Raw genomic sequence first — 25516 nt, 5'->3', positions numbered from 1 at the left:
TTTAAGGTAATGCTAAAGACTCTCTCACCACTGGAATGAGAACAAGATAATCTGGCCCTGATGACTGGAAGGAAGCACCTTAAATAGAAGCAGGAGCAGGTGGATCAGATGAGCTGTGATGAGAAACCAGGCAGACTTAGACAGGTGAATGTAATGAGTAATTAGAACCAAGTTTATTACCAAGTAGGTTTGCACTTACAAGGAATGTTGCTTGGTATTGATGGTGCAGACAAATTAGATATAGATACAGAATATAGAATCTATAGCTTTACACAATATATAGTATTTAGCTATATTCTATTTACACAGTAGGCTGTGCGTTAATGTAATGCAGGAGGTCTGGAGATGCTATGTTGGTGTAGCTTGTAGGTCCTGAACGGGTGAGGGAGAGAGGCGGGGGTGACGGGGGTCTCTGGGCCTTGCTGATAAGGCTGGTAGCGGATGGCGTAAGGAGCTGGTCCTGATGGAACGCCGCCTTCTGCCAGAGGGAAGTGACATACAGGTGCTGGTCATAAAATTAGAATATCATGAAAAAGTAGATTGATTTCAGTAATTCCATTTAAAAAGTGAAACTTGTATATTATATTCATACATTACATACAAACTCATATATTTCAGATGTTTATTTTGTTTAATTTTGATGATTACAAATGACAACAAATGAAAATCTCAAATTCATCATATCAGAAAATTAGAATATTACTGAAGACCAATAAAAACAAAGGATTTATAGAAATGTTGGCCAACTGAAAAGTATGAACATGAAAAGTATGAGCATGTACAGCACACAGTATTTAGTTGGGCCTCCTTTGGCCTGTATTACTGCAGCAATGCGGCGTGGCATGGAGTCGATCAGTCTGTGGCACTGCTCAGGTGTTATGATAGCCCAGGTTGCTCTAATAGTGGCTTTTAGCTCTTCTGAATTGTTGGGTCTGGTGTATTGCATCTTCTTCTTCACAATACCCCATAGATTTTCTATGGGGTTAAGGTCAGGAGAGTTTGCTGGCCAATTAAGAACAGGGATACCATGGTCCTTCAACCAGGTACTGGTAGCTTTGGCACTGTGTGCAGGTGCCAAGTCCTGTTGGAAAATGAAATCTGCATCTCCAAAAAGTTGGTCAGCTGCAGGAAGCATGAAGTGCTCTAAAACTTCCTGGTATGTGGCTGCGTTGACCCTGGACCTCAGAAAACACAATGGACCAACACCAGCAGATGACATGGCACCCCAAACCATCACTGACTGTGGAAACTTTACACTGGACTTCAAGCAACGTGGATGAAGTGCCTCTCTTCTTTTCCTCCAGACTCTGGGACCTTGATTTCCAAAGGAAATGCAAAATTTACTTTCATCAGAGAACATGACTTTGGACCACTCACCAGCAGTCCAGTCCTGTTTCTCTTTAGCCCAGGCAAGACGCTTCTGACGCTGTCTGTGGTTCAAGAGTGGCTTGACACAAGGAATGCGACAGCAGAAACCCATGTCTTTCATACGTCTGTGTGTGGTGGTTCTTGAAGCACTCACTCCAGCTGCAGTCCACTCTTTGTGAATCTCCCCCACATTTTTGAAGGGGTTTTGTTTCACAATCCTCTCCAGGGTGCGGTTATCTCTCTTGCTTGTACACTTTTTTCGACCACATCTTTTCCTTCCCTTCGCCTCTCTATTAATGTGCTTGGACACTGAGCTCTGTGAACAGCCAGCCTCTTTAGCGATGACCTTTTGTGTCTTGCCCTCCTTGTGCAAGGTGTCGATGGTCGTCTTTTGGACAACTGTCAAGTCAGCAGTCTTCCCCATGATTGTGTAGCCTATAGAACTAGACTGAAAGACCATTTAAAGGCTTTTGCAGGTGGTTTGAGTTAATTAGCTGATTAGAGTGTGGCACCAGGGGCCATCAATTTTGAACCTTTTCACAATATTCTAATTTTCTGATATGATGAATTTGAGATTTTCATTTGTTGTCATTTGTAATCATCAAAGTTAAACAAAATAAACATCTGAAATATATGAGTTTGTATGTAATGTATGAATATAATATACAAGTTTCACTTTTTAAATGGAATTACTGAAATCAATCTACTTTTTCATGATATTCTAATTTTATGACCAGCACCTGTAGTTTGTGGCTGGGGGGCGAAGGATCAGCAACAATCTCCCCTGCAGGCCTCAGAGTCCTGGAGGCTCCTCCATCATCCTTCTGGTTAATGAGGAGGTGAAGATGGACTGAGTGATGGAGGAGTAGAAGTAATAATCAAGACTAGACTGAGACTAGACTGAGACTAGACTGAGACTAGACACACTAGACAACTTTTATTGTCATTTTGTACACAGAGAGTATACAAAACAAAATTTCCTTTAGTACATCTTTCCAGGCAGTAAATGAACATTTCCATTTCTTAAAGTTCAGCAGTGATCAAATGTAAACAGTGAGGGAGAAAAAATATCATGTAAAAAGCATTGATCTGGAAGTTAATATTTATTAATATTTATGGTGCAAAGATGCAGAGTTTTGGTTTGGTGTCATCAGTGTGATGCAGAGTCTGTGACATCGTCTTTTTCCATCAGCCAGTCTCATATGAGATCATATCACATCCTGCTTATTATTTCAGCAACAAACCAGATACGATAGAAAACATCTGTGCAGCTGGTAGCCTACTGTGGCTAAGCTAGTTAGCATCTCCCAGCAAAGAGTGGAAACAATGGAGAAAAAACTCAGACTGACTAGAAGTTTATTAAATCCATTTCTGTTGCAGATGCTGCAGGCCTTGCAGGACGGTGGCACTCTGTCGCCATCTAGCTTTCTGTCAGCAGATGGCGCCATTTATGCTCATCTGGTGCTGGAATTCTATTTAGGCTCAGGAAGGATCTAAATGCTCAATGTTTATAGCCTTTAATTAGTTATTATTAGTATTATTTTCTCAATAATACTAACAGTCGTTACCATCTATTAAAAATCCACAATGTTGGTTTTAATGATTTCTATCATTAGGACAAAAAAGACTGTTGCTAATATAAATCATTGTTTAATAATGTTCGTTATTTCTAGTGTTTATTGGGATGAATCTTTCCTCCTTTAGCAACAAACGATAACCCCCCCCTCAGATTAATTTTCTTTGCAGCCGTCGGGGTATTTATTAAATGTCAAGCAGCCATAATCAGCGTCTTCCTGCAGCAGATAGTCTGCAGGCAGGACTGCAGCGCGAGGAGGGAACCTCTAACAGTTTAGATTTCATTACGATAGCAGCTCAGGTACAGTAGAGCTAAGAGGCGGTTTGTTGGAGACGCTGAGGAGACATGATGGATCGCAGGAGATGGTTCAGGCAGATAGCTGCTGCCTGCTGAACACCAACACAGAGAAGGTGGAGCGCCGATGGTGAGGAGAACATCCATGATGAAGGCCTGCAGGCCCGACAGTAAGGAAGGAACCTGAAACTGTAGGAAGCAGGAAGTAGATCCGTTCTCTGATCTGCATCCCAGATGCAGACCATGGGTCTCAGAAGATCCGGTCCAAACATCTGTGCTGGAAATGGAGCAACAGTCCAGAAACCTGATGTCTGGGAGGTTCTCTGCAGGTCCTGAACCTCTGTAGGTCAGGATCTGGATGGAGGGTCTGAGAGTCCAAGAGGTTCTTCTGTAGATCTGCTCCTTCCTGTCTTCATCTCCTCCTTTTTAGAAACGGAGGTTCATTTCAGAGCTTTTTAGCCACATGGCTTTAAAACACTCAAACAGATTCATCCAAACCCTCCAGAACCTCCTGAAGGTTCTCTGTGATCTTTGAGGACAGAATAATTTAAATGTTTGGTGTTTGTTCAGCTGCCTGCCTGAAATAAATCGTCCTCTGCGTCTAAAATCCTCTCAGGGAGAGAAGGAGCTTTCTGTTGCCTCCCGTCACATTGGGAGGAGCTCCTGGTGGACTTGGACTCCTCTCAGGAAGCGACTCGCTGCATGTTTCCTGATGCAGAGCCGTGTCTGACAATGCTGGGGGGGTGGGGGGGCACGGGCCGGCGCTGATCCATGAAGCTGTGAATACAGAAGCTCTTAAGGAGCGAAGCTGCAGCAGCGGATGAGTCAGAGAGGCTTTGATCTTACAGGGAGGGCTGCCGCCTCCTATTACCCCCCCCTGCAGAGACCCAGCGGCTCTATTGATTTTGAATAATGCCTGGTCTCTCCTCTGACTGCATGCATAATTCTCCTTCATCAGGATGGGGGGGTCAGTCTGGGCGTCCTTGTGGGGAAAAGGTTGACGTCTCTGAGGGAGGCGTCCTCCTGGATCACTGCTGATCATTAGAACTCGTCCTTCAGATGAAATCAGGACGGTATCAGTTCAGTTCATCTTCCAGAACGTTCTCTGCTTCCTGCAGCTCCGGTTCTGGAGTCCAACAGCACCAGATGAGGGATAGTGATGACCCAGATCATGACATCCAGTGAGAGATGGAGCCTGGTTCTTCTGGACCGCAGCAGAACCAGAAGACCTCAGTTCTGGGCTCAGTCCAACAGAATATTTATGGTCTGAGCTGAAACTGTTTCTGAACAAAGCGGGCTACAAACCTGATCCTGTTCTATAGGTTCTAACCAAACAAATGGGCCAGAAATCCAGAAAACTGTTCAGAGACCCGTCCTGGAAACCAGAACTCTGATTGGTTCATTACTAGACGACCTGAGCTCTGCTGGAGCAACGCAAAGCTGCTGAAGGACCGAGGAGGATCTGGAAGCAGCAGCTCCATGAAAGCAACAATCCTCTCCTCCTCAATGAAGACGTCACCTCTGGAGGACGTACGGTGCTTCTGCTCCGTTTGGTAGAATTTATCTGGAGAAATGGACCAGAATTCAATTCAATTCTATTCAGTTTATTTCTATAGCTCCAATTCACATCATGTCATCTCAGGTCACTTTCCAGTTCACCAGATCATCCAGTCAGATTGATTCAAAGTTTTCTATCTAAGGAAAACCAGCTGATTGCATCGACTCATTGACTCATTGACACACAGCCAGGCAGACGAGCTCCGAGCCAGCTCCCATGTCAGAGGATGAAGAGAGCACATCCAGTTAGTCACAGTCAGAGAAACAGGACTACACTGGAAAACAGGCCAAAACAGGAGACACTCGCGTCAAACACTGGGTCGCTGGTTCAGTCAGTGGGTTGCTGGTTGGACAGTTGCTGCTTGTTTGGTTGATCACCTTAATGTTGGTCTTTTAATTCCAAAAAGTAAAAAAACAGCCAGAGGGGGGGACCCGTTCATCCATTTCTATCTGCATGTTTTCTAAACTAAAACCAGGCTTTGTTGGGCTGCTGGATAAAACCTGGAACTAAACGCTATTTCTGACATTTTGGACTGAAAAATCTTCTGAGAATCTTCAGCAGCATGTCAGTATTATAAAGTTTAAAGGTTCCTTCCTCCAGCTTCCTCTTTCTCAGGCAGCAGAGACCAAACCCTCGCCTCCGTTAAACTGATGGACGGGTTCTTCGTGTGTTGTGGCGTCGGTTGGATTTCCATCCTGCACAGAAACCTCTCAGCATTTATCAGCTGCTGATGTTCTACTGCTACACCTGAATGTGTCTGAACCAGTCAGGGATGGATCAGACCAACCTGAAGGTTTGGATCGGAGGAAGATGGGCCTCCTGAAGCCTCAGCATCGCCACCTGTTGGAGGAAACATCCGCAGGCTTGGCTCTGAGCATGACCCCCCCTCTGTGGGGAATTCACTCATTAGGATTTCATTCAGCTCATTTGACACACCCCTGGGGGGGGTATCAACAAGCTCAGTGGGAGAACCCAGCAGAACCAGTGAGTGGGGCTGACTGCTGAATGAATGACGCTGCAAAGTCAACAGCAGGAAGCCCCGCCGCTCTCTAATCTCAGCCCTGCTGCATCACATTGAATTAATGAGGAGCTGGAAGGAGCGGATCATGTCGGCTCTCTGCTGCCGCTTTGATGAAAACACACATAGATGTATGAATGTAGAAGTGTGGCTGCTGGTTGCAAAGGTTTCCCTCTCTGTGCTGCGTGATGAAAGGCGCTCTGCTGGTCATAAGGTCCGTTTGATGTTCACGCACCCGGGGCAGATTGGTTGACAAACCCAAACTGCTGCGTTAATTGAGCATTTTGAATTCAGTATTTATGGCGCTGCGAGGCTGGAAGGGTGGAAGTCATACAAATGTGAAAGGAGCCGCTGCTCGGTGCAGAGAGGCTGATCGTTCTGCAGATCAAGATGGTCTCTGCTCGTCTAGAACGATAACAGAAAATCACTTCTCTCTATCTAGAAATAAAGTTCCTCTGAGCATCAAAGGATTCATGTCTGTCCTCACATTTTAACTCTGGAGGCAGATCTGCTCCTCCTGGTTTTACAATACAAAAGGTTTTAGCAATAATATGATTTTTTGTCTTTTATGAATTTATGTAAAAATATATCCAGCTTGAGCTTAAATATTTAAACTGTTAATTAGCTGAACTTAACGAGGCGGCTACTCTTCAGTGTAAGGAGCAAATAAAAACATTATTTTGGTAAAATGATATTTTATTTTAATGAATGATTGATTCACTTTTTAAAACCATCCTGAAGGAATTAGGACCCTTTATGGCGGAGCGATTAGCATAGCCACGTATAGCCAAAGGAGCTAACGGCTAGCAGACATGTGATGATCAGAAAACACTTAAACATTAACGTCATCTTTATTTGTTTGAACCTTTATTAAATTGAAGTTTGTCATAAATTTATAATGAGGGGACCAGATTTATATCCATCTATTGACATTTCAGCTCCTAGATAAAAATAAATACATATAATCAAAATTAAATTAGGAAAACGGAACAGTGATGCTTTTATCTTCTTTACATATTTATTAATACTTAAACAACTAAAATCCAGGAATGTGTCTCTCCTATTTCCTAAGATGAATAAAATCAGTCATTCGATGGTGTTCATCAGTCGGTCATTCAGTCTTCTTCCTTCCTGCCGCTCTCTGTTTGACTCCAGGTAGATTTTTCTTCCTGAATCCTGCGTTCATTAAGGATCCGTCGTTTCTCTCTGGGATCCATTATTCATGTCTGACCTGCTCAGGTGGCTGCAGTGGCGAACAGGCGGTAACTCCCAGGAAGGTCGGTCCAACACGGCGAGGCGGGTCATGAAACTTTCATCAGTTCTGCACTAAACGCCCTGAGGTCATAAACGCTGCGGGGGCCGCTGCGCCTCCCCCCACCTCCTCTGGAAGTTAATGAGTTAACTCAGCAGGGAGGGAAATGTCCTCATCAGAGACGATCTGTCCAATTCACGTTGTCCTGAAATCCATCCCTGTCTTTGAGTGAATTCATTCGAACCTGGATGATGATTCCGTTTCTGGTTTTTAATTTCTCCACTGTGGGCCATTAAGAGGTTCCGTCCATAATGACCACCAGCGGACCTCGCCTGCTCCCCTCTGGGGGCCGCGGCTGGAAGTGGACGGTTAACGGGCCAATAAAACCCAAACAGCTTTCATAAAACATTCACATGGTTTAACTGTAAAAAAAGAAAATAAACCTCAGCTTTTTAGCAGAAACAAACCGAAGCATGAGGAGAGAAACGGATCTCTGCCGGAGCAAAAACGGATCCGATGATCCGAAAAGAAGCGAACATCTGTTCAGCTCTGACATCACAGCAGCTTTGATCCTCCCTCTGGTTTTAACCATGGAACCGGACCCACCAGAACTCTGGGTTAGAACCTTTACTCACTTATTTCATGAAAATATCAGTTTCATATTTTCATCAATAGACCTAAAAACCCTAAAACATCCTCAGATATTAAATTCCGGTCCACATCCCATTTCTTCTGGTTCTGATCCAGGTTTGTTCTGCTGGACTCTAATAGAAATATGATCCGATTGAAGAGACTTCCTGCTGACAGGTCGCCTTTCAGCAGAAAACAGAAAATTACTTCAAACCTTCTTTCAGTGTTTTGAGATTATTTTCCCATTCCTCCTCCTGAAGCCGACCCTGGTTCCTTTCATGTCCAGGTTTGTCTCAGTTCAGGCCTTAAAGGGACCCGGGATCAGTTCCAGGGGAGGCGTCCACGGAGCAGGCCTTCATGCCGCCGTTTTGTCCTGATTATTAGCGGCCGACATGCAGAGCAGGATTGATGCTCCTTTCATCCACAGGCAGGTCAAACTAACCTGGAAGCTGCAGCCAATGACGTTTCATTCATCAGTGATTAAACACAGAACGGTTCCTGCCAAGAGGAGCGATGGAGGAACATGAAGGACAGCAGGGGGTCTGGTTGGAGTCCAAGCTCTGGTCCTCTGAGCTGAAGCACAGCGGGAGTCCAGTAATGTGTGATTATTACCTGGAGGGGCGACAGAACCAGAGACCTTCAATCTAATCGACGCTAAAGAGCAGCAGCTCAGGGGACAGTAGAGTCTTCAGTGACCTGATGAGGAGGAAGACATGAGTGATGATGCCTCCTTCTCAGCTCCGCTGTCCACCAGATGGACTCAGAGAAATAAATCCGTCTGAAGCTCAGTTATGATCCATCAGTGATCTGAGGATCCTGGTTCTGGTTCCTGGAACCTTCCTTCAGTTCTTCAGTCTGTCAGAAATCAGGAGAATCACTTCCTGGTTCAAATATAGGAGGATGATTGAAGGTGAAGGTCACTGTTGGTGACGATTAAGGACCACGGACAGCGCCCTGGTAACAGAGTTTGACTAAAGCTCCAAATACAGCTTCATACTACAGGGTACTACAGGTACTACAGGTACTACAGGGTACTACAGGGTACTACAGGTACTACAGGGTACTACAGGGTACTACAGGTACTACAGGTACTACAGGGTACTACAGGGTACTACAGGTACTACAGGTACTATGGGTACTACAGGTACTACAGGGTACTACAGGGTACTACAGGGTACTACAGGGTACTACAGGGTACTACAGGGTACTACAGGTACTACAGGGTACTACAGGGTACTACAGGTACTACAGGGTACTACAGGGTACTACAGGTACTACAGGTACTACAGGGTACTACAGGGTACTACAGGTACTACAGGTACTACAGGGTACTACAGGTACTACAGGGTACTACAGGGTACTACAGGGTACTACAGGGTACTACAGGGTACTACAGGGTACTACAGGGTACTACAGGGTACTACAGGGTACTACAGGGTACTACAGGGTACTACAGGGTACTACAGGTACTACAGGGTACTACAGGGTACTACAGGTACTACAGGGTACTACAGGGTACTACAGGGTACTACAGGTACTACAGGTACTACAGGGTACTACAGGTACTACAGGGTACTACAGGGTACTACAGGTACTAAAAACGGGAAAAGGGTACTACGGGGCCCACGGGGTACAAACGGGGTATACTAAGGGTACTACGGGGTACACAGGGTACTACAGGACACGGGTACAAGGTCTACAGGGTACTACAGGTATACTAAAAAGGGTACTACAGGTACTACAGGTACTACGGGGTACTACAGGTATCAACAAGGGGACTCGGTAAAATTTAAAACATCTGGACACGGGGATACATCCGGGAAACACAGGGTACAAGGGGGCAAAATTTTTGGGAAAACAAAACATTAAACAAACAGGTACTACAGGGTACCCCCGGGTTACCACCGGACTACAGGGGGGGCTCAGGTCAAGGTACAAAGGATGGAACCCGGGGGAAAAAGGGAAAAACGCCGGTACTCGGGACAAACAGGAAACTACCGGGGAAACTCATACCCGGGTTTTGGGTTGGGGCGGGCCCTAAAACCGACTCCTCTCTCTACAACAATCACAATTACACATCCTACCCCGGTCAACCCGGACCAACAACAAACCGGCCGGGACACAGGGACCGGGGTCACGGTACAACAGGAACAGGGGTAATCACTACCCAATGGGATACGGGACAAGACAACGGGGTACACGGGTTACTAACAGGTACTAAACTAAAACTAAGGTACTACAGGATTTACGGGGAAAACTACAGGTACTACAGTACACGGGAAAAGGGTAACGGGTACTACGGGGGTCTACAGGACTACAGGTACACAGGGTTACGGGTACACAGTTACATACTCATTAAACAACCGGGGAACTACAAGGGGGAAAAGGGTTACTACGGGTACAAAGGGACAAGGGAAATAACAGGTACTACGGGGTACAAACAGGGTACTAAAACGGGGTACTACGGGTACTACAGGGTACTACGGGGTTACAAATACAGGTACAAACAAAAGGTTACGGGGTACTACGGTACTAAGGGTACTAGGGGTACAAACAGGAAACCAAAAACAGGTACTAGGGTACAAACGGGTACAAACAGGTACTAAAGGGTACACGGGGGTACTACGGGGTACTACGGGGTAATACAGGGTTTACTACAAGGACTACAGGTACTACAGGGACTACGGGTACACAGGTACTACAGGTACTACAGGTACTACAGGGTACACAGGTACTACAGGTACTACGGGGTACAAACAGGTACTACAGGACACGGGGACTACGGGGAATACATAAAACATAAAAAGGGAAACTACAAGGGTACTACAGGTACACGGGGAACTACAGGGTACACGGGTACTAAAGGTACTACAAAAGGTACAAACGGGGTACACAGGTACAACGGGTTACTAAATTTAAAACGACAAGGGTACTACGGCTACTACAGGTCTACAAAAGGGGGTCTACAAAAGGGTACACAGGTACTACGGGGGTATAAGGGTAACAACACGGGGTACTACGGGGTACACAGGGTACTACAGGGTAACGGGGGTACTACAACAAGGGTAACAACAGGGTACTACAGGGTCCTAAACAAGGTACTACAGGTACTTACAGGTACCTTACAAAAAAGGTACTGTTTTGGTACAAGGGTACTACAGGTACTCCAAGGTACAAAGGTACTACAGGGTACACAGGGTACAAAACGGGGTACTAACAGGTACTACTAGGGGGTACAAACGCGGTTACTACAGGTACTACGGGGTAACGTACTAACATTTAAAAAATAACGGGGTTACCCCAGGTACTACAGGGACTACAGTACTAACAGGTATACAGGGACAACGGGACTACAGGGTAAACGGGGTACACAGGACTAAGGTACAACAGGCCCCAACGGGTTTTGGTACAAAAAAAAGGTACTACAGGGTACTCCGGGGTATTTAACTACAGGTACTACGGTACTAAAAAGGTACTACGGGGACTAAAAAAGGTAACTACAAGGTACTACGGGGTACTACAGGACTAAAAGGATTACAAACGGGGTACTAAGGGTACTAACGGGTTACAGGTACTACAGGGTACTACAGGGTACAACAGGTCTACGGGACTACAGGTATACAGGGTACAAAGGGTACTTATGAACAAGGGTCCCTTACGGGGTACTCGGAAAAAGGGAAACTACAGTACAACATTAAAAAGGACTAAAGGTATTTACAGGGTACAAACGGGGAAACTAGGGGGTACTAAGGTACTACAGGTACACAGGTACTAAACAGGGTACTAGGGTACTAAGACACGTACAAAAGGGACTACGGGAAAGGTACAAGGGTACTACAGGTCCCACAGTAATACGGGGACTACAGGTACTAAAAGGGTACACGGGGGACACAGGTACAAAAAGGGGTACTTAAAGGGTACTACAGGGTACTACAGGTACTACGGTTACAAAACAGGGACACAGGTATTACAAGGGTACTAAAAGGGTACTAAAAAAGGGTACTACGGGGTGGTACTAAAAGGTACTAAAAACTAAGGTACTACAGGGTACTACAGGACTACAGGTATTAACAGGTACTACGGGGACTAAAAGGTATACGGGGACACAGGTACTACGGGGTACACAGGTACTACGGGGTACACAGGGTACTACAGGGTACAAAGGAACACAGGGTACTACGGTACTACAGGGTACTACCAGGGTTAAAATTCTAACAGGTACAACTTTTGGGGTACAGGTACACGGGTACTACAGGTACTACGGGTACTACGGGTACTACGGGTCTACAGGGTACTAACAGGACTAACAGGTACTACGGGTACTACATTTTACTACGGGTACTACAGGGTACAACAGGTACAACAGGTACTAACAGGTACTCGGGGTCACGGGTAAAAACGGGTTTCACGGTTACTACAGGGTAAACGGGGAAATACACGACACAGGTACTACAGGGTACACGGGACACGTACTACAGGTTACAGGTACTAACGGGGTACTACAGGGTACTACAGGAACTCCGGGTACTACGGGTACTACAGGGTACTACGGACTACGGGTACTAACAGGTATTTGGCGGGTACTACAGGTACACAGGGTACTACGGGGGTATACGGTACTAACAGTATTGCGGGGTACTACAGGACTACAGGGTACTACAGGACACGGTCAACGGGTACTCAGGGTACTAAGGTACTACGGTACTCGGGTACTACAGGGTACACAGGTACAAACGGGTACTGCTGGGTACTACAGGTACACGGGGCTACGGGGTTACTACGGTAAAAACGGACTGCGGGTACTACGGGTTAACGGGTACTACGGGGTACACGGGAAACTAACAGGTACACGGGGTACTGGGGGGGTAGGCCGGTACTGCTGGTACTAGGGGTACTACAGGACTACAGGTACTAACGGTACTGCGGGGTACTACAGGACTACGGGGTACTACAGGGTACTACAGGTACAAACGGGTACTCGGGTAACGGGGTACTACGGGGTACTAACATACTGCGGGGTACTACAGTACACAGGGTACTACAGGAACTAGGGGGTACTACGGGTACTACGGGGTACAAAACGGGTAGGGCTGGTACTACAGGATACGGGTACACAGGTACACAGACACGGGGTACGACGGTACTACGGGGTACTAACAGTACTCTGGTACACGGGTCTACAGGGTACTACGGGGGACTAACGGGTACTACAGGTCACAGGTACTAACAGGTACTACAGGGTACTAAGGGTACTACGGGTACTAACAGGTACTGCGGGGACTACGGGGGTATACGCAACAGGGACTACAGGACTACGGGGTCTACAGGTCTACGGGGTACTACAGGTACTAACAGTCGCGGGGGAACTACGGGGTCACAGGGTACAAAACGGTACAAACGGGTACTACGGTACTACAGTACTAACAGTACTAGGGGGTACTACGGGGTATACAGGACTGCTGGGTACACGGTAACAGGTACTAACGGGTATTTGCGGGGTACTACGGTACACGGGGGACTACAGGGTACTACGGGTACTACAGGTACGCTGGGTACTACGGGAACTACAGGGTACACAAGGTACAAACAGGGTACTACAGGGTACTAAAAGGTACTACGGACTAACAGGTACTGCTGGTATACGGGTAATACGGGGTATACGGGGTACTACGGGTACTAACAGGTATGCGGGTACTACAGGACTACGGGGTACTACGGGGGTTTAACACAGGTAAACGTACTACAGGACTACAGGGTACTACAATAACGGGACTGCGGGGTACTCAGGTACTACAGGTCACGGGGTACTACAGGTACTACAGGTACTACATGTACAAACGGGTATTTTGCGGGGTACTACAGTACACGGGGTACTACAGGTACTACAGGGTAAAACGGGTACTACAGTACTGCTGGGTACTACTTTACTGCGGGGTACTAACAGTACGCGGGGTACTACGTACTGCTGGGTATAACAGGACTACCGGGTACTAAATACTGCTGGGTACTACAGGTACACAGGACACAGGTACACAGGTACTACAGGATGCGGAAACACAGGTACTACAGGTACTACAGGTACTGCGGGGGTACAACGGGGTACTACCGTACAATGGGTACGCTGGGTACTACAGGTATACAGGGTACTCATTTACTGCGGTACTACGGGTACACAGGTACCATTTTCTGCGGGAAAAACAGGGTACTACCGGTACAAAAGGTCTGCGGGTACACGGACTACGGGGTACACAGTGTACTAACGGGTACTACAGGTCTAACAGTACGTGGGTCTACAGGTACTGCGGGGTACTACTTTACTGCTGGGTACTAACGGGTACTGCGGGGATACCGGGAAATGCTGGACTACGGGTACTGCTGGGTACTAACAGGTACTGCGGGGTAACAGGTATGCGGGGTCTACAGTACTGCGGGGTACTAACGGGTACGCGGGGAAAACTACGGGTACTGCTGGGTACTACGGGTACTGCGGGGTATAACGGTACTGCTGGTACTACCGGGTACTGCTGGTATACAGGTACTGCTGGGTACTAAAAGTACTGGGGGGTACTAACAGGTCTGCGGTACTCCCATACTACAGGGTACTAAAAAACTTTTTGGGGGTACTAAGGACTGCGGGGTACTACATTACTGCTGGGTACTAACGGGTACGCGGTACACCATACCTGGGTCTAATATCTGGGTACTAACAGGACTGCGGGGTACTACAGGACGGCGGGGTAACAGGTACTGCTGGTACTAACGGGAGTCCCGGGGTACTCGGGTCGCGGGTACTAAGGTACTCTGGGTACTAACGGGTACTGCGGGTACTCCCATACGCTGGGAAATACGGTACTGCGGGGATAACAGGTATTTGCTGGTACTACAGGTACTGCTGGTACAACAGGTACCCCCGGTACTAATGGGACTGCGGGGATACGGGTACTACAGGGACTACAGGTACTCTGGTACTACAGACACGGTACTACGGGACGCTGGGTACTAACAGGTACTACCGGTACTAAAAGGTACTGCTGGGTACTACAGGTACTACAGGGTACTACAGTGTACTAACAGGTACTACAGGGTACTAACAGGTACTGCTGGGTACTACAGGTACTGCTGGGTACTACATGTACTGCTGGGTACTAACAGGTACTGCTGGGTACTACCAGGTACTGCTGGGTACTACAGGTACTGCTGGGTACTAACAGGTACTGCTGGGTACTACAGGTACTGCTGGGTACTACAGGTACTGCTGGGTACTAACAGGTACTGCTGGGTACTACAGGTACTGCTGGGTACTACAGGTACTGCTGGGTACTAACAGGTACTGCTGGGTACTACCAGGTACTGCTGGGTACTACAGGTACTGCTGGGTACTACAGGTACTGCTGGGTACTAACAGGTACTGCTGGGTACTACCAGGTACTGCTGGGTACTACAGGTACTGCTGGGTACTAACAGGTACTGCTGGGTACTACAGGTACTGCTGGGTACTACAGGTACTGCTGGGTACTAACAGGTACTGCTGGGTACTACAGGTACTGCTGGGTACTACAGGTACTGCTGGGTACTAACAGGTACTGCTGGGTACTACCAGGTAGCGTGGTACTATCTGGGTACCTCCAGAACAGATGGAGGGTACCTAAAGTGAACTGCTTGGATTAAACCTTATTGGGAGGTCTGGGGGAGTATTGGGGAGGTTACTGGGAGGGAGGAGCCTCTGGGGGAGTAATGAGGAGGTTACTGGGAGGGAGGAGCCTCTGGGGGAGTAATGGGGAGGTTACTGGGAGGGAGGAGCCTCTGGGGGAGTAATGAGGAGGTTACTGGGAGGGAGGAGCCTCTGGGGGAGTAATGGGGAGGTTACTGGGAGGGAGGAGCCTCTGGGGGAGTAATGAGGAGGTTACTGGGAGGGAGGAGCCTCTGGGGGAGTAATGAGGATAATAGAACTAGGTAGATTAGATCTGTTATCCTTTATCTCGGTTCTGTTCTAAATTCAACCAGCAGCTGCTGGTTCTGGTGTTTGGATCCTGAGGAGGAGGAGGAGCTCCAGTTGCCTCCACTGGTTCTGGTTCTGGTTCTAAATGGACCGGATCCAGTCTCTACGTTTCCACCTGTTTTAACTCTGTGTAAATTCCCACCCGTTTGGGGCCCTTGAATGCATCAATGTCCTGTTTCTCCGCCTTCATTGAGGGGCTCATTAGGGTAGAGGGGCACCAGGTGAGCCCATCTAGGCTAATGAGAGTTTTGTCCATTCGGGGTTCCGTAGATTCTCTGTCCAATGATCGTTGGGAGTCCTGCTGCCTGCTGCACCAGGATCTGGATCCTGGATGCAGGATCCAGGATCCCTGATCCTGGTGCTGCTGGAGGAATTGTGTGTTTTCACCCGGTTGTGTTGCTGATGGAGATTGCTGCTGTTGGTTTCAGACTAACAGGTTTCCTCTAGAGTTGGGTTTTAGCACCAGCTCTACAGAACCGGAAGGAGTTCATTACTGATGGATGAGCTGATTGGACCCAGCTCTGCAGGACTGAGTGACGTCACGTCAGATTCATTTCTCTCACTTAATATTATTTTATCTCATTATCTTGGTAGTTACTACTATGGGTATTTCTAGAGTCTCAGATTGCTTCTAGTTTTCTCACGGGTTCCTGTCCTTTATTGGATTTTAAATTAGAATAATAAAGTTTTTATTCTAATAGGGCTTGGTCGTCGTGACGTAAGCACTTCGCGTCGCCGCCATGTTGAATGCGTCTTTTACCGCGGCTCAGACTACTGCCTATGACTACCGCGTACTGTACTCCCTCTCAGCCGTGTTTTAATTTGATTAATTTCACCTTAACTTGATTTCAACCATGGTAAACCGTTGCTGTATTGCGGGCTGTAACAGCGCAACACGTGATCACCATGGGAAAAACATAGAAAATGGGTTAACTTTCCACCGCTTTCCTGCCTGGAGGCGTAACCATGGAGACCAAGCGTCAGAGATAAAGAGTCGTCGGCTAGCTTGGATCGCGGCTGTAAGACGACCGAACATAACTTTCCACAGTATTCCAATGTCATTGAGAGTGTGTTCCCTGCATTTTCATTCTGGTGAGTTAAAGATGCACGGTTTTATTTTATAGCCTACTTTATTTCTTCCCTTCAAAGTTGGGATCTTTTACGGGAAAATAATAAAAACGGCAGCGGGAAAAGGCTCAAATACATGAGAAACCCGGAGGGTTGGCAGTTAACGTTACTAACTACACCTTTTAAACACATAGCAGCTAGTTAAAAGTAGATTACATGCGTGAGTGGTTGTTAGCATTAGCGGTTACTAAACTAGCAGGTTCCAGAGCCCGTCTGATCACAGCTTACCTTCGTACGGATTACTGTGATCCCACTGTTTGCTGGCTTTATGATCTGCAGCTCCTGAACCCATCCATTCATGAACTGCACATGAGACTCCAAGGACTTGTAGCTTGGGAACTGTTTTGAAGTATAGGCGCTCACTCATCGGTGCTCCACTCATTGTTTGGAACTTTATATGGATCCAAATGATTAATAATGCTGATTTTGTCACCATACCGGTCCCTGGCTTCTCTATTTAATGTGTCCCGGTAAATTCCAGATCCTTTTCGGGATTTTAACATATTTTTTCTCTCTACTTCTGTCTCTTCTTTCAACAACAACGTTGTGTCAGAGCTAAGGTTACGTTTGCGTAGCCGTCAATATGGCTGCGACGTCCCACAATGCAACGTGGATCCCGAGCCCTATAGTAAAAAATAAAATATATTTTTATTTCTGTTTCATCATTTTAAGTCAGACCCACATTTGTCTTTTTAACTGGGAGACTTTAGGCAGCTGATGTTCTATTTAGAGGTTTTAGAGCCTCAGTCACACCGAGAGTCAGAGAACCGAACCAGCACCGAGCCCCCCCTGCTCCTCCTCCTCCCCCTCCCCCGCTCCTCCTCGGTCAGGCTGCCTCCTGCAGCCTCTCAGAGCAGCAGCACCTCCTCTATGAAGTGAGACCTTCTTCTCCGTCGCTTCCAGAACCAGCGCGTCAGAAACTCTCCTCCTTTCTCCCGGAGGTTCTGCTCCGGTTCTGCTCCGCGGTTCCGATCACCTCCCGTCGTGACGGACTCTTCGCTCCTTCTGCAGTCGAACCGGGTTCGGTTCTCCGCCGGATTTAGGAGACCCGGTTCTGGATTGGACCAAGTTCCTCCTGGACTTTCAGCATGACGGCCACGAAGGAGCAGCAGAACCAGAACCAGAACCAGAGACCGAACCAGCCGCAGCAGGAGGAGGTGAGCTGCTTTCATCTCACACCGACCGAATAGATGAGGAAGAGGAGCAGAGACTCCTGATAGATGAGGAAGAGGAGCAGAGACTCCTCATAGATGATGAAGAGGAGCAGAGCCTCCTGATAGATGATGAAGAGGAGCAGAGCCTCCTGATAGATGATGAAGAGGAGCAGAGACTCCTCATAGATGATGAAGAGGAGCAGAGACTCCTCATAGATGATGAAGAGGAGCAGAGACTCCTCATAGATGATGAAGAGGAGCAGAGCCTCCTGATAGATGATGAAGAGGAGCAGAGACTCCTCATAGATGATGAAGAGGAGCAGAGACTCCTCATAGATGATGAAGAGGAGCAGAGACTCCTCATAGATGAGGAAGAGGAGCAGAGACTCCTCATAGATGATGAAGAGGAGCAGAGACTCCTCATAGATGATGAAGAGGAGCAGAGCCTCCTCATAGATGATGAAGAGGAGCAGAGACTCCTCATAGATGATGAAGAGGAGCAGAGACTCCTCATAGATGATGAAGAGGAGCAGAGACTCCTCATAGATGAGGAAGAGGAGCAGAGACTCCTCATAGATGATGAAGAGGAGCAGAGACTCCTCATAGATGATGAAGAGGAGCAGAGACTCCTCATAGATGATGAAGAGGAGCAGAGCCTCCTCATAGATGAGGAAGAGGAGCAGAGACTCCTCATAGATGAGGAAGAGGAGCAGAGACTCCTCATAGATGATGAAGAGGAGCAGAGACTCCTCATAGATGATGAAGAGGAGCAGAGACTCCTCATAGATGATGAAGAGGAGCAGAGACTCCTCATAGATGATGAAGAGGAGCAGAGACTCCTCATAGATGATGAAGAGGAGCAGAGACTCCTCATAGATGATGAAGAGGAGCAGAGACTCCTCATAGATGAGGAAGAGGAGCAGAGCCTCCTCATAGATGATGAAGAGGAGCAGAGACTCCTCATAGATGATGAAGAGGAGCAGAGACTCCTCATAGATGATGAAGAGGAGCAGAGACTCCTCATAGATGATGAAGAGGAGCAGAGACTCCTCATAGATGATGAAGAGGAGCAGAGCCTCCTCATAGATGAGGAAGAGGAGCAGAGCCTCCTCATAGATGAGGAAGAGGAGCAGAGCCTCCTCATAGATGAGGAAGAGGAGCAGAGACTCCTCATAGATGAGGAAGAGGAGCAGAGACTCCTCATAGATGAGGAAGAGGAGCAGAGACTCCTCATAGATGATGAAGAGGAGCAGAGACTCCTCATAGATGATGAAGAGGAGCAGAGACTCCTCATAGATGATGAAGAGGAGCAGAGCCTCCTCATAGATGATGAAGAGGAGCAGAGCCTCCTCATAGATGATGAAGAGGAGCAGAGACTCCTCATAGATGATGAAGAGGAGCAGAGCCTCCTCATAGATGATGAAGAGGAGCAGAGACTCCTCATAGATGATGAAGAGGAGCAGAGACTCCTCATAGATGATGAAGAGGAGCAGAGACTCCTCATAGATGATGAAGAGGAGCAGAGACTCCTCATAGATGAGGAAGAGGAGCAGAGCCTCCTCATAGATGATGAAGAGGAGCAGAGACTCCTCATAGATGATGAAGAGGAGCAGAGCCTCCTCATAGATGATGAAGAGGAGCAGAGCCTCCTCATAGATGATGAAGAGGAGCAGAGACTCCTCATAGATGATGAAGAGGAGCAGAGCCTCCTCATAGATGATGAAGAGGAGCAGAGACTCCTCATAGATGATGAAGAGGAGCAGAGACTCCTCATAGATGATGAAGAGGAGCAGAGACTCCTCATAGATGATGAAGAGGAGCAGAGACTCCTCATAGATGATGAAGAGGAGCAGAGACTCCTCATAGATGATGAAGAGGAGCAGAGACTCCTCATAGATGATGAAGAGGAGCAGAGCCTCCTCATAGATGAGGAAGAGGAGCAGAGCCTCCTCATAGATGAGGAAGAGGAGCAGAGACTCCTCATAGATGAGGAAGAGGAGCAGAGACTCCTCATAGATGATGAAGAGGAGCAGAGCCTCCTCATAGATGATGAAGAGGAGCAGAGCCTCCTCATAGATGAGGAAGAGGAGCAGAGCCTCCTCATAGATGATGAAGAGGAGCAGAGCCTCCTTATAGATGAGGAAGAGGAGCAGAGACTCCTCATAGATGATGAAGAGGAGCAGAGCCTCCTCATAGATGATGAAGAGGAGCAGAGCCTCCTTATAGATGAGGAAGAGGAGCAGAGACTCCTCATAGATGAGGAAGAGGAGCAGAGACTCCTCATAGATGAGGAAGAGGAGCAGAGCCTCCTCATAGATGAGGAAGAGGAGCAGAGACTCCTCATAGATGATGAAGAGGAGCAGAGACTCCTCATAGATGAGGAAGAGGAGCAGAGCCTCCTCATAGATGAGGAAGAGGAGCTGATTGAAGTTGAAGCAGCTGAGGACAGCTGTCTCCAGCTGTGACAGGAGGAGGAAGAGGAGGAAGAGGAGGAAGAGGAGGAGGAAGAGGAGGAGGAGGAGGAGGAGGAGGAGGAAGAGGAGGAGGAGGAGGAGGAGGAGAGCTCGTAATTCAGTCCTAGAAAGGGATCATAGTTTCATCATCAGGTGAACTCAATGGTTCACTTCTATTCACATAATGACCTTCAATTCTATTCAGTTTATTTCTATAGTTTCAATTCACATCATCTCAGCCCACTTGATAGAAATACTTTATTATTTTTATTATTATTATTTTTACAGTGTCCTGTCTGTAAATGAGGCAATAATAATAATTGTCTTGATGCCAAAGAGACCAACAGGTTTTACTGTCACCAGTGGATCAGTGCGGCTATCGCCATGGTGATCTGCTTGATTTATGCATATAAATAGCTTTATTATATTCATGCAGGGAGTTTTACAGATTATATGGACGCTGCAATGTCAGTAGAACAGGAAAGGAAAAACGGGAAAAAGGAGAAAAGATGAAAGAAAGAGGAGATAAAGAAAGAGCATGACATTAATGCATAAAGACCTGCTCTTTATTTCAGATTTAAATTCTGTTTAAAGTAACAGATTATAATTGAAAATGTCTCTGTTCCTTTACTGGTTGATGATTTTCTTTATTTGGACCCAAATGGTTTTTAATTGTTACTCCTGCAGTAGAACCTCCTCTACTGCTGGGGTTCTCCTGCTGGACCTCCTCCTCTATCTTTGGTCTCCTGCAGCTTCTAACCAGTTTGCTGCTGATTCAGCTCCATCCACTCTGAGCAGCTTTGCTGTCCCACAGCATGATGCTGCCCCCTCTGTGGTTGACTGTGGAGATGATGTTTCCTTTGACCGTTCCATGTTGGTCTCCTCTGATAAGAACTTCTTGTGTGTGTAGATGAGCTTCCAGCATGTAATGTTCTCGCCTCTTCGCTCCCCTCGGGTTTTTGAAAGCTGCTGTCTGTATAGCGCCCCCCGCCTCTGTGATGAGTTCTTGCAGGTTCTGCAGCAGGTCAGGCTGGACTTGGAGCGTGCTGATGCACGGTGGAGGCTCCTCCCCACAGGGTTCCTTCCATCAAAGGTTCATGCAGAAGCTGAAGGAGAAAACTGTTGTTTTCCTTAATCGTGAAGCAGAAGAGATGTTCAAATGTTCTGCCTCTTTTCTAAAGTTCAGGGTTTTTTTTTTAAATCAAAGCTTATTTTCTGTTTTTCTGCCGAATAAAAAGAAACCCTGAAGAAGTGGCCTCGGTGGCTGGAATAATAATCTGTCTCCTTTCTCTTTGTCAGGATTTCTTTCATAGCTGAAGTGAATTTAATCAGGAGCTCCTCTGAGGAGCAGAAATGACCTCCATGGTCAGCATAGAGCGGAACCCTTTTTATAAACTAGCCGTAGCTAGCTGCTACGATGCTACGCAAAGAGCCGAGCCTGAAACGGCATCAGGATGCGTTAGAAAATCCATCCCAATGACTGCAGAGCGACTGGATGCAGTGGAGCTGCTCAAGGGTTCCTGGGTAGAAATGAGTTGAACTGAAGGAGACTGAACATCAGCAGATGATCAGATTGTTCTGGAACCATCAGCTGAAAGTGTTTCTAATAGAATCCTTTTGGTTTGGGTTTTATTTATCCTGCTTGGTATCAGAGGAACGTCAGATATTATCGTCACATTGAAATGTAGCTGGTTTTCCCTCCTAATGAGCTCAACCATCGGATCTGCAGTGGATCAGATGCTAAAGACCATGAAGCTGCTGCAGCATCGGGTTCCTCCAGCCGCCTCATTTATCATCCCACTATACCTGACTGCTGCTGATAGAATTAAACCTGGTTTACCCACACGCTATCTGAACCAGAACCAGATCCAGAACCAGAATCAGAACCAGAACCTGAACCGGAATCAGAACCGGAATCAGAACCGGAATCAGAACCAGAATCAGAACCAGAACCTGAACCGGAATCAGAACCGGAATCAGAACCGGAATCAGAACCAGAATCAGAACCAGAATCAGAGCCGGAAAGAGAACCAGAATCAGAACGAAAACCAGAACCAGAACCGGAAAGAGAACCAGAATCAGAACCAGAATCATAACCAGAATCAGAATTAGAACGGGAATCAGAACCAGAATCAGAACTGGAATCAGAAACAGAACCAGAATCAGAACCAGAACCAGAAAGAGAACCAGAATCAGAACGAAAACCAGAACCAGAACCGGAAAGAGAACCAGAATCAGAACCAGAATCAGACCCAAAACCAGAGCCATAATAAGAATCAGAACCAGAGTCAGAATCAGAACGGGAATCAGAACCAGAATCAGAACTGGAATCAGAAACAGAACCAGAATCAGAACCAGAATCAGAACCAGAATCAGAATCAGAACCAGAACCAGAACCAGAATCAGAACCAGAATCAGAATGAAAACCAGAACCGGAAAGAGAACCAGAATCAGAACCAAAACCAGAGCCATAATAAGAATCAGAACCAGAATCAGAACGGAAATCAGAACCAGAATCAGAACTGGAATCAGAAACAGAACCAGAATCAGAACCAGAACCAGAATCAGAACCAGAATGAGAATCAGAATCAGAACCAAAACCAGAGCCATAATAAGAATCAGAACCAGAATCAGAACCAGAATCAGAACTGGAATCAGAAACAGAACCAGAATCAGAACCAGAACCAGAATGAGAATCAGATTCAGAACCAGAATGAGAATCAGAATCAGAACCAGAATGAGAATCAGAATCAGAACCAGAAGGCCTTTATAATCTTCTCCCAGCGTCAGCAGCAGCTGCTGTGGGTCAGACCTACAGATGGGTTAAAACTTGTGGAAACGGTTCAGGGTTCACACGGCCGGAGAATGAAACAGAATAAATCAAATCCTTTTAACATTAATGAGGGAAAACCTTAGAGAGGGATGGATGCATTCCTCCACAGAACATCCAGTCCTGTTTCCCTCCAATCATGGCTGCAGCGCCGCTGGCAGCCAGAACACACAATGCAGCCAATCGCTGAAAGAAAAATCAGACGACAAGCGGCTCATTTGACATTAGTTGCTCACAAGCTGCGCCGCCGCCTCCTGTAACCACAGGAGTGATGGAGGCCCACAGCCAGGCCGGACTCGAGTCGTGACCCGCCGGCCAGCTGGAGGCTGTGCTGCCACAGATAAAGGAGCCGCGTCTGGCAGGAAGGGCGGCTGATCGAGTCGCTGTCGCTCCTGTTCTGGATTAAAGATGAGAATTTGGAGGAACCGCTGCTGTCAGTCAGAGCTGGGCTCACAGGTTCTGATCCTCTGGACCAGGAGGCGGTAATTCACTGCTCTGGAGAGAGAAGATCCTGCTGCTGTGGTTTGTGCTGATAAATAATCTGATCATCCTAATCTGAACAGATTAGAAACAGTCAGAGTATCTCCATCTGCTTTAAATAAACATCTAAGATAAAATTCATTTTCTGAGGTTTAAAAAGTGGATGAAGGGCACCTTCATCTACCTCGGAGAGCAACTCTATGACATCATCATCATCATCATCATCCTAACGCTTCCCTCACCTCAGCATGCTGCCTGCTTTAACTGGTCCGATGAGTTAATATGGCGGATGATGACCTCACCAATCAGAATATTTATCGCCACATGATCAGTTTGGTTTTTTATATCTATAAAGAAAAGACAAAAGTTGATGTGAAGGAAGAATAACTGGGCAGGACGCTGATTCAGAACCAGTGCTTCCAAAATCCAGACTGGTCAGAACCAGAAACCTCCAATGAAACACTAAGACTGATTCCCAATTCACTAGAACTCGAGTACGGACTCGTCTCCTCGCCAAGTCAGTTCTTGACTTGAACCCAGGAAAGTCTGGACTCTGGGAGAACGGGAGCAGAATAATCTGGATCAACTGGAACAGCAGCGTACTGATGACATCATCACATCCAAAGCTAGTCTGGAGCTGCATTTCACCTCCTGGTATTAATAGTCTCTAGATAATAATAAATTATGACTTTTTTATTTAGTGGAGGAATAATAATGAACACAGTCTGGCTGCTACAGACGGCTGCAGACGGGCTAATGTTAGCCTTTGCCACTGCAGACGTTAGCCCTGGCTACCGTTAGCCTAGGAGCGCTGCTGGTTGCCGCGGTCCTCTCAACATCAGAACTTTTTTTAAATTACGCACTAAATCTGTAAATGTTCCATAAAGTGACGCTTTAAAGTATAATATTCTCGCCTCAAATGATTCATCAAATGATAAAACTTACTTTTATTGAAAAACAGCAACAGAAAAGAGAACTATTAACGTAATCCTCTGAGCTCTGTGAGCGCTAACCTGGAAGCTGCTGCTGCCGCAGTGCATGCTGGGACAGCTGTCAATCACAAGAACGGAACAATCCGCTCTGATGCATGCTGGGTAAAGAGGGAGGGGCCAGAACAACATCTGGGGACTTTGTCTCGGTCTGCTGTTCTTGTGAATTGGAACAGCAGTAGGGCTGAGGATGATGGTGTTTCACGAGGACAGGAGGAAGACTCCAGATCCACTTCCTGTCCTCATGTTTGTCAGACGGCAGCTTTCAGCAGATGCTCCATGTATTCTATGGGATGTGTGGTCCGTTGCCCGGCCTCAGCATCTTATCACTCCGGATCCTTCTGGGTTAAACCTGAAACGGCGAAGGAACAGATTCTCTCTGCTTTGTGGGAAAATCATCAGAGTAAAGAGAAAGCAGAGCGACTTGTTATTGGAAAGGACTCCGAAGACGCTTTGAATTCAGGAGGCGTCTCCGTATGAACGCCTTCTAAGGTCAGCCTAATAGATGTTCAGCTCGTCTCTCCCTGAATACAGAAGCAGAGCAAACAGAAGCTGAGTTCTTCCATGGCTGATCTACAGGCCTGCTTCTTTATAAAAATATCACCCTGTTCTTTCTGCTCACCGGTTTTTCCTTCGTCTCAGTAAAACTCTGAGCTAGAAAGCATCCGCTGCGTGACGTTTCCGTCCTGGGTGGTGACCCAGATGAGCTACCTTCATGTCATAAAGCTTCTCCGTGTCCCATGGCGGCCGGTGCCCCGAATTAACCGCCGCTGACACACGCTCAATC

General features: G+C 47.0%; 1 protein-coding gene across 2 annotated transcripts in view; it reads left to right on the top strand.

Moving 5' to 3' along the window:
* LOC119772724 (inactive dipeptidyl peptidase 10-like) overlaps nucleotides 1–25516 on the top strand; it is a 137009-nt gene that overhangs the window by 48149 nt on the left and 63344 nt on the right. Inside the window, exon 1 of one of the 2 annotated variants that reach the window (XM_038269276.1) lies at nucleotides 17651–17980. The exons of the other annotated variant lie outside the window; for it this stretch is intronic. Coding sequence (XP_038125204.1) covers nucleotides 17912–17980 — 69 coding nt within the window. The 5' untranslated portion in view covers nucleotides 17651–17911. Of the gene's footprint in view, nucleotides 1–17650; nucleotides 17981–25516 lie in introns of those variants that run through there. 2 annotated transcript variants of the gene reach the window in all.

The sequence above is a fragment of the Cyprinodon tularosa genome, unplaced genomic scaffold (genome assembly GCF_016077235.1).
Source record: "Cyprinodon tularosa strain WSP-4 unplaced genomic scaffold, ASM1607723v1 ctg727, whole genome shotgun sequence".
NCBI lineage: Eukaryota > Metazoa > Chordata > Actinopteri > Cyprinodontiformes > Cyprinodontidae > Cyprinodon > Cyprinodon tularosa.
The sequence above is the reverse complement of the archived record's forward strand: the minus strand, read 5'-3'. Positions and strand labels throughout refer to the sequence as shown.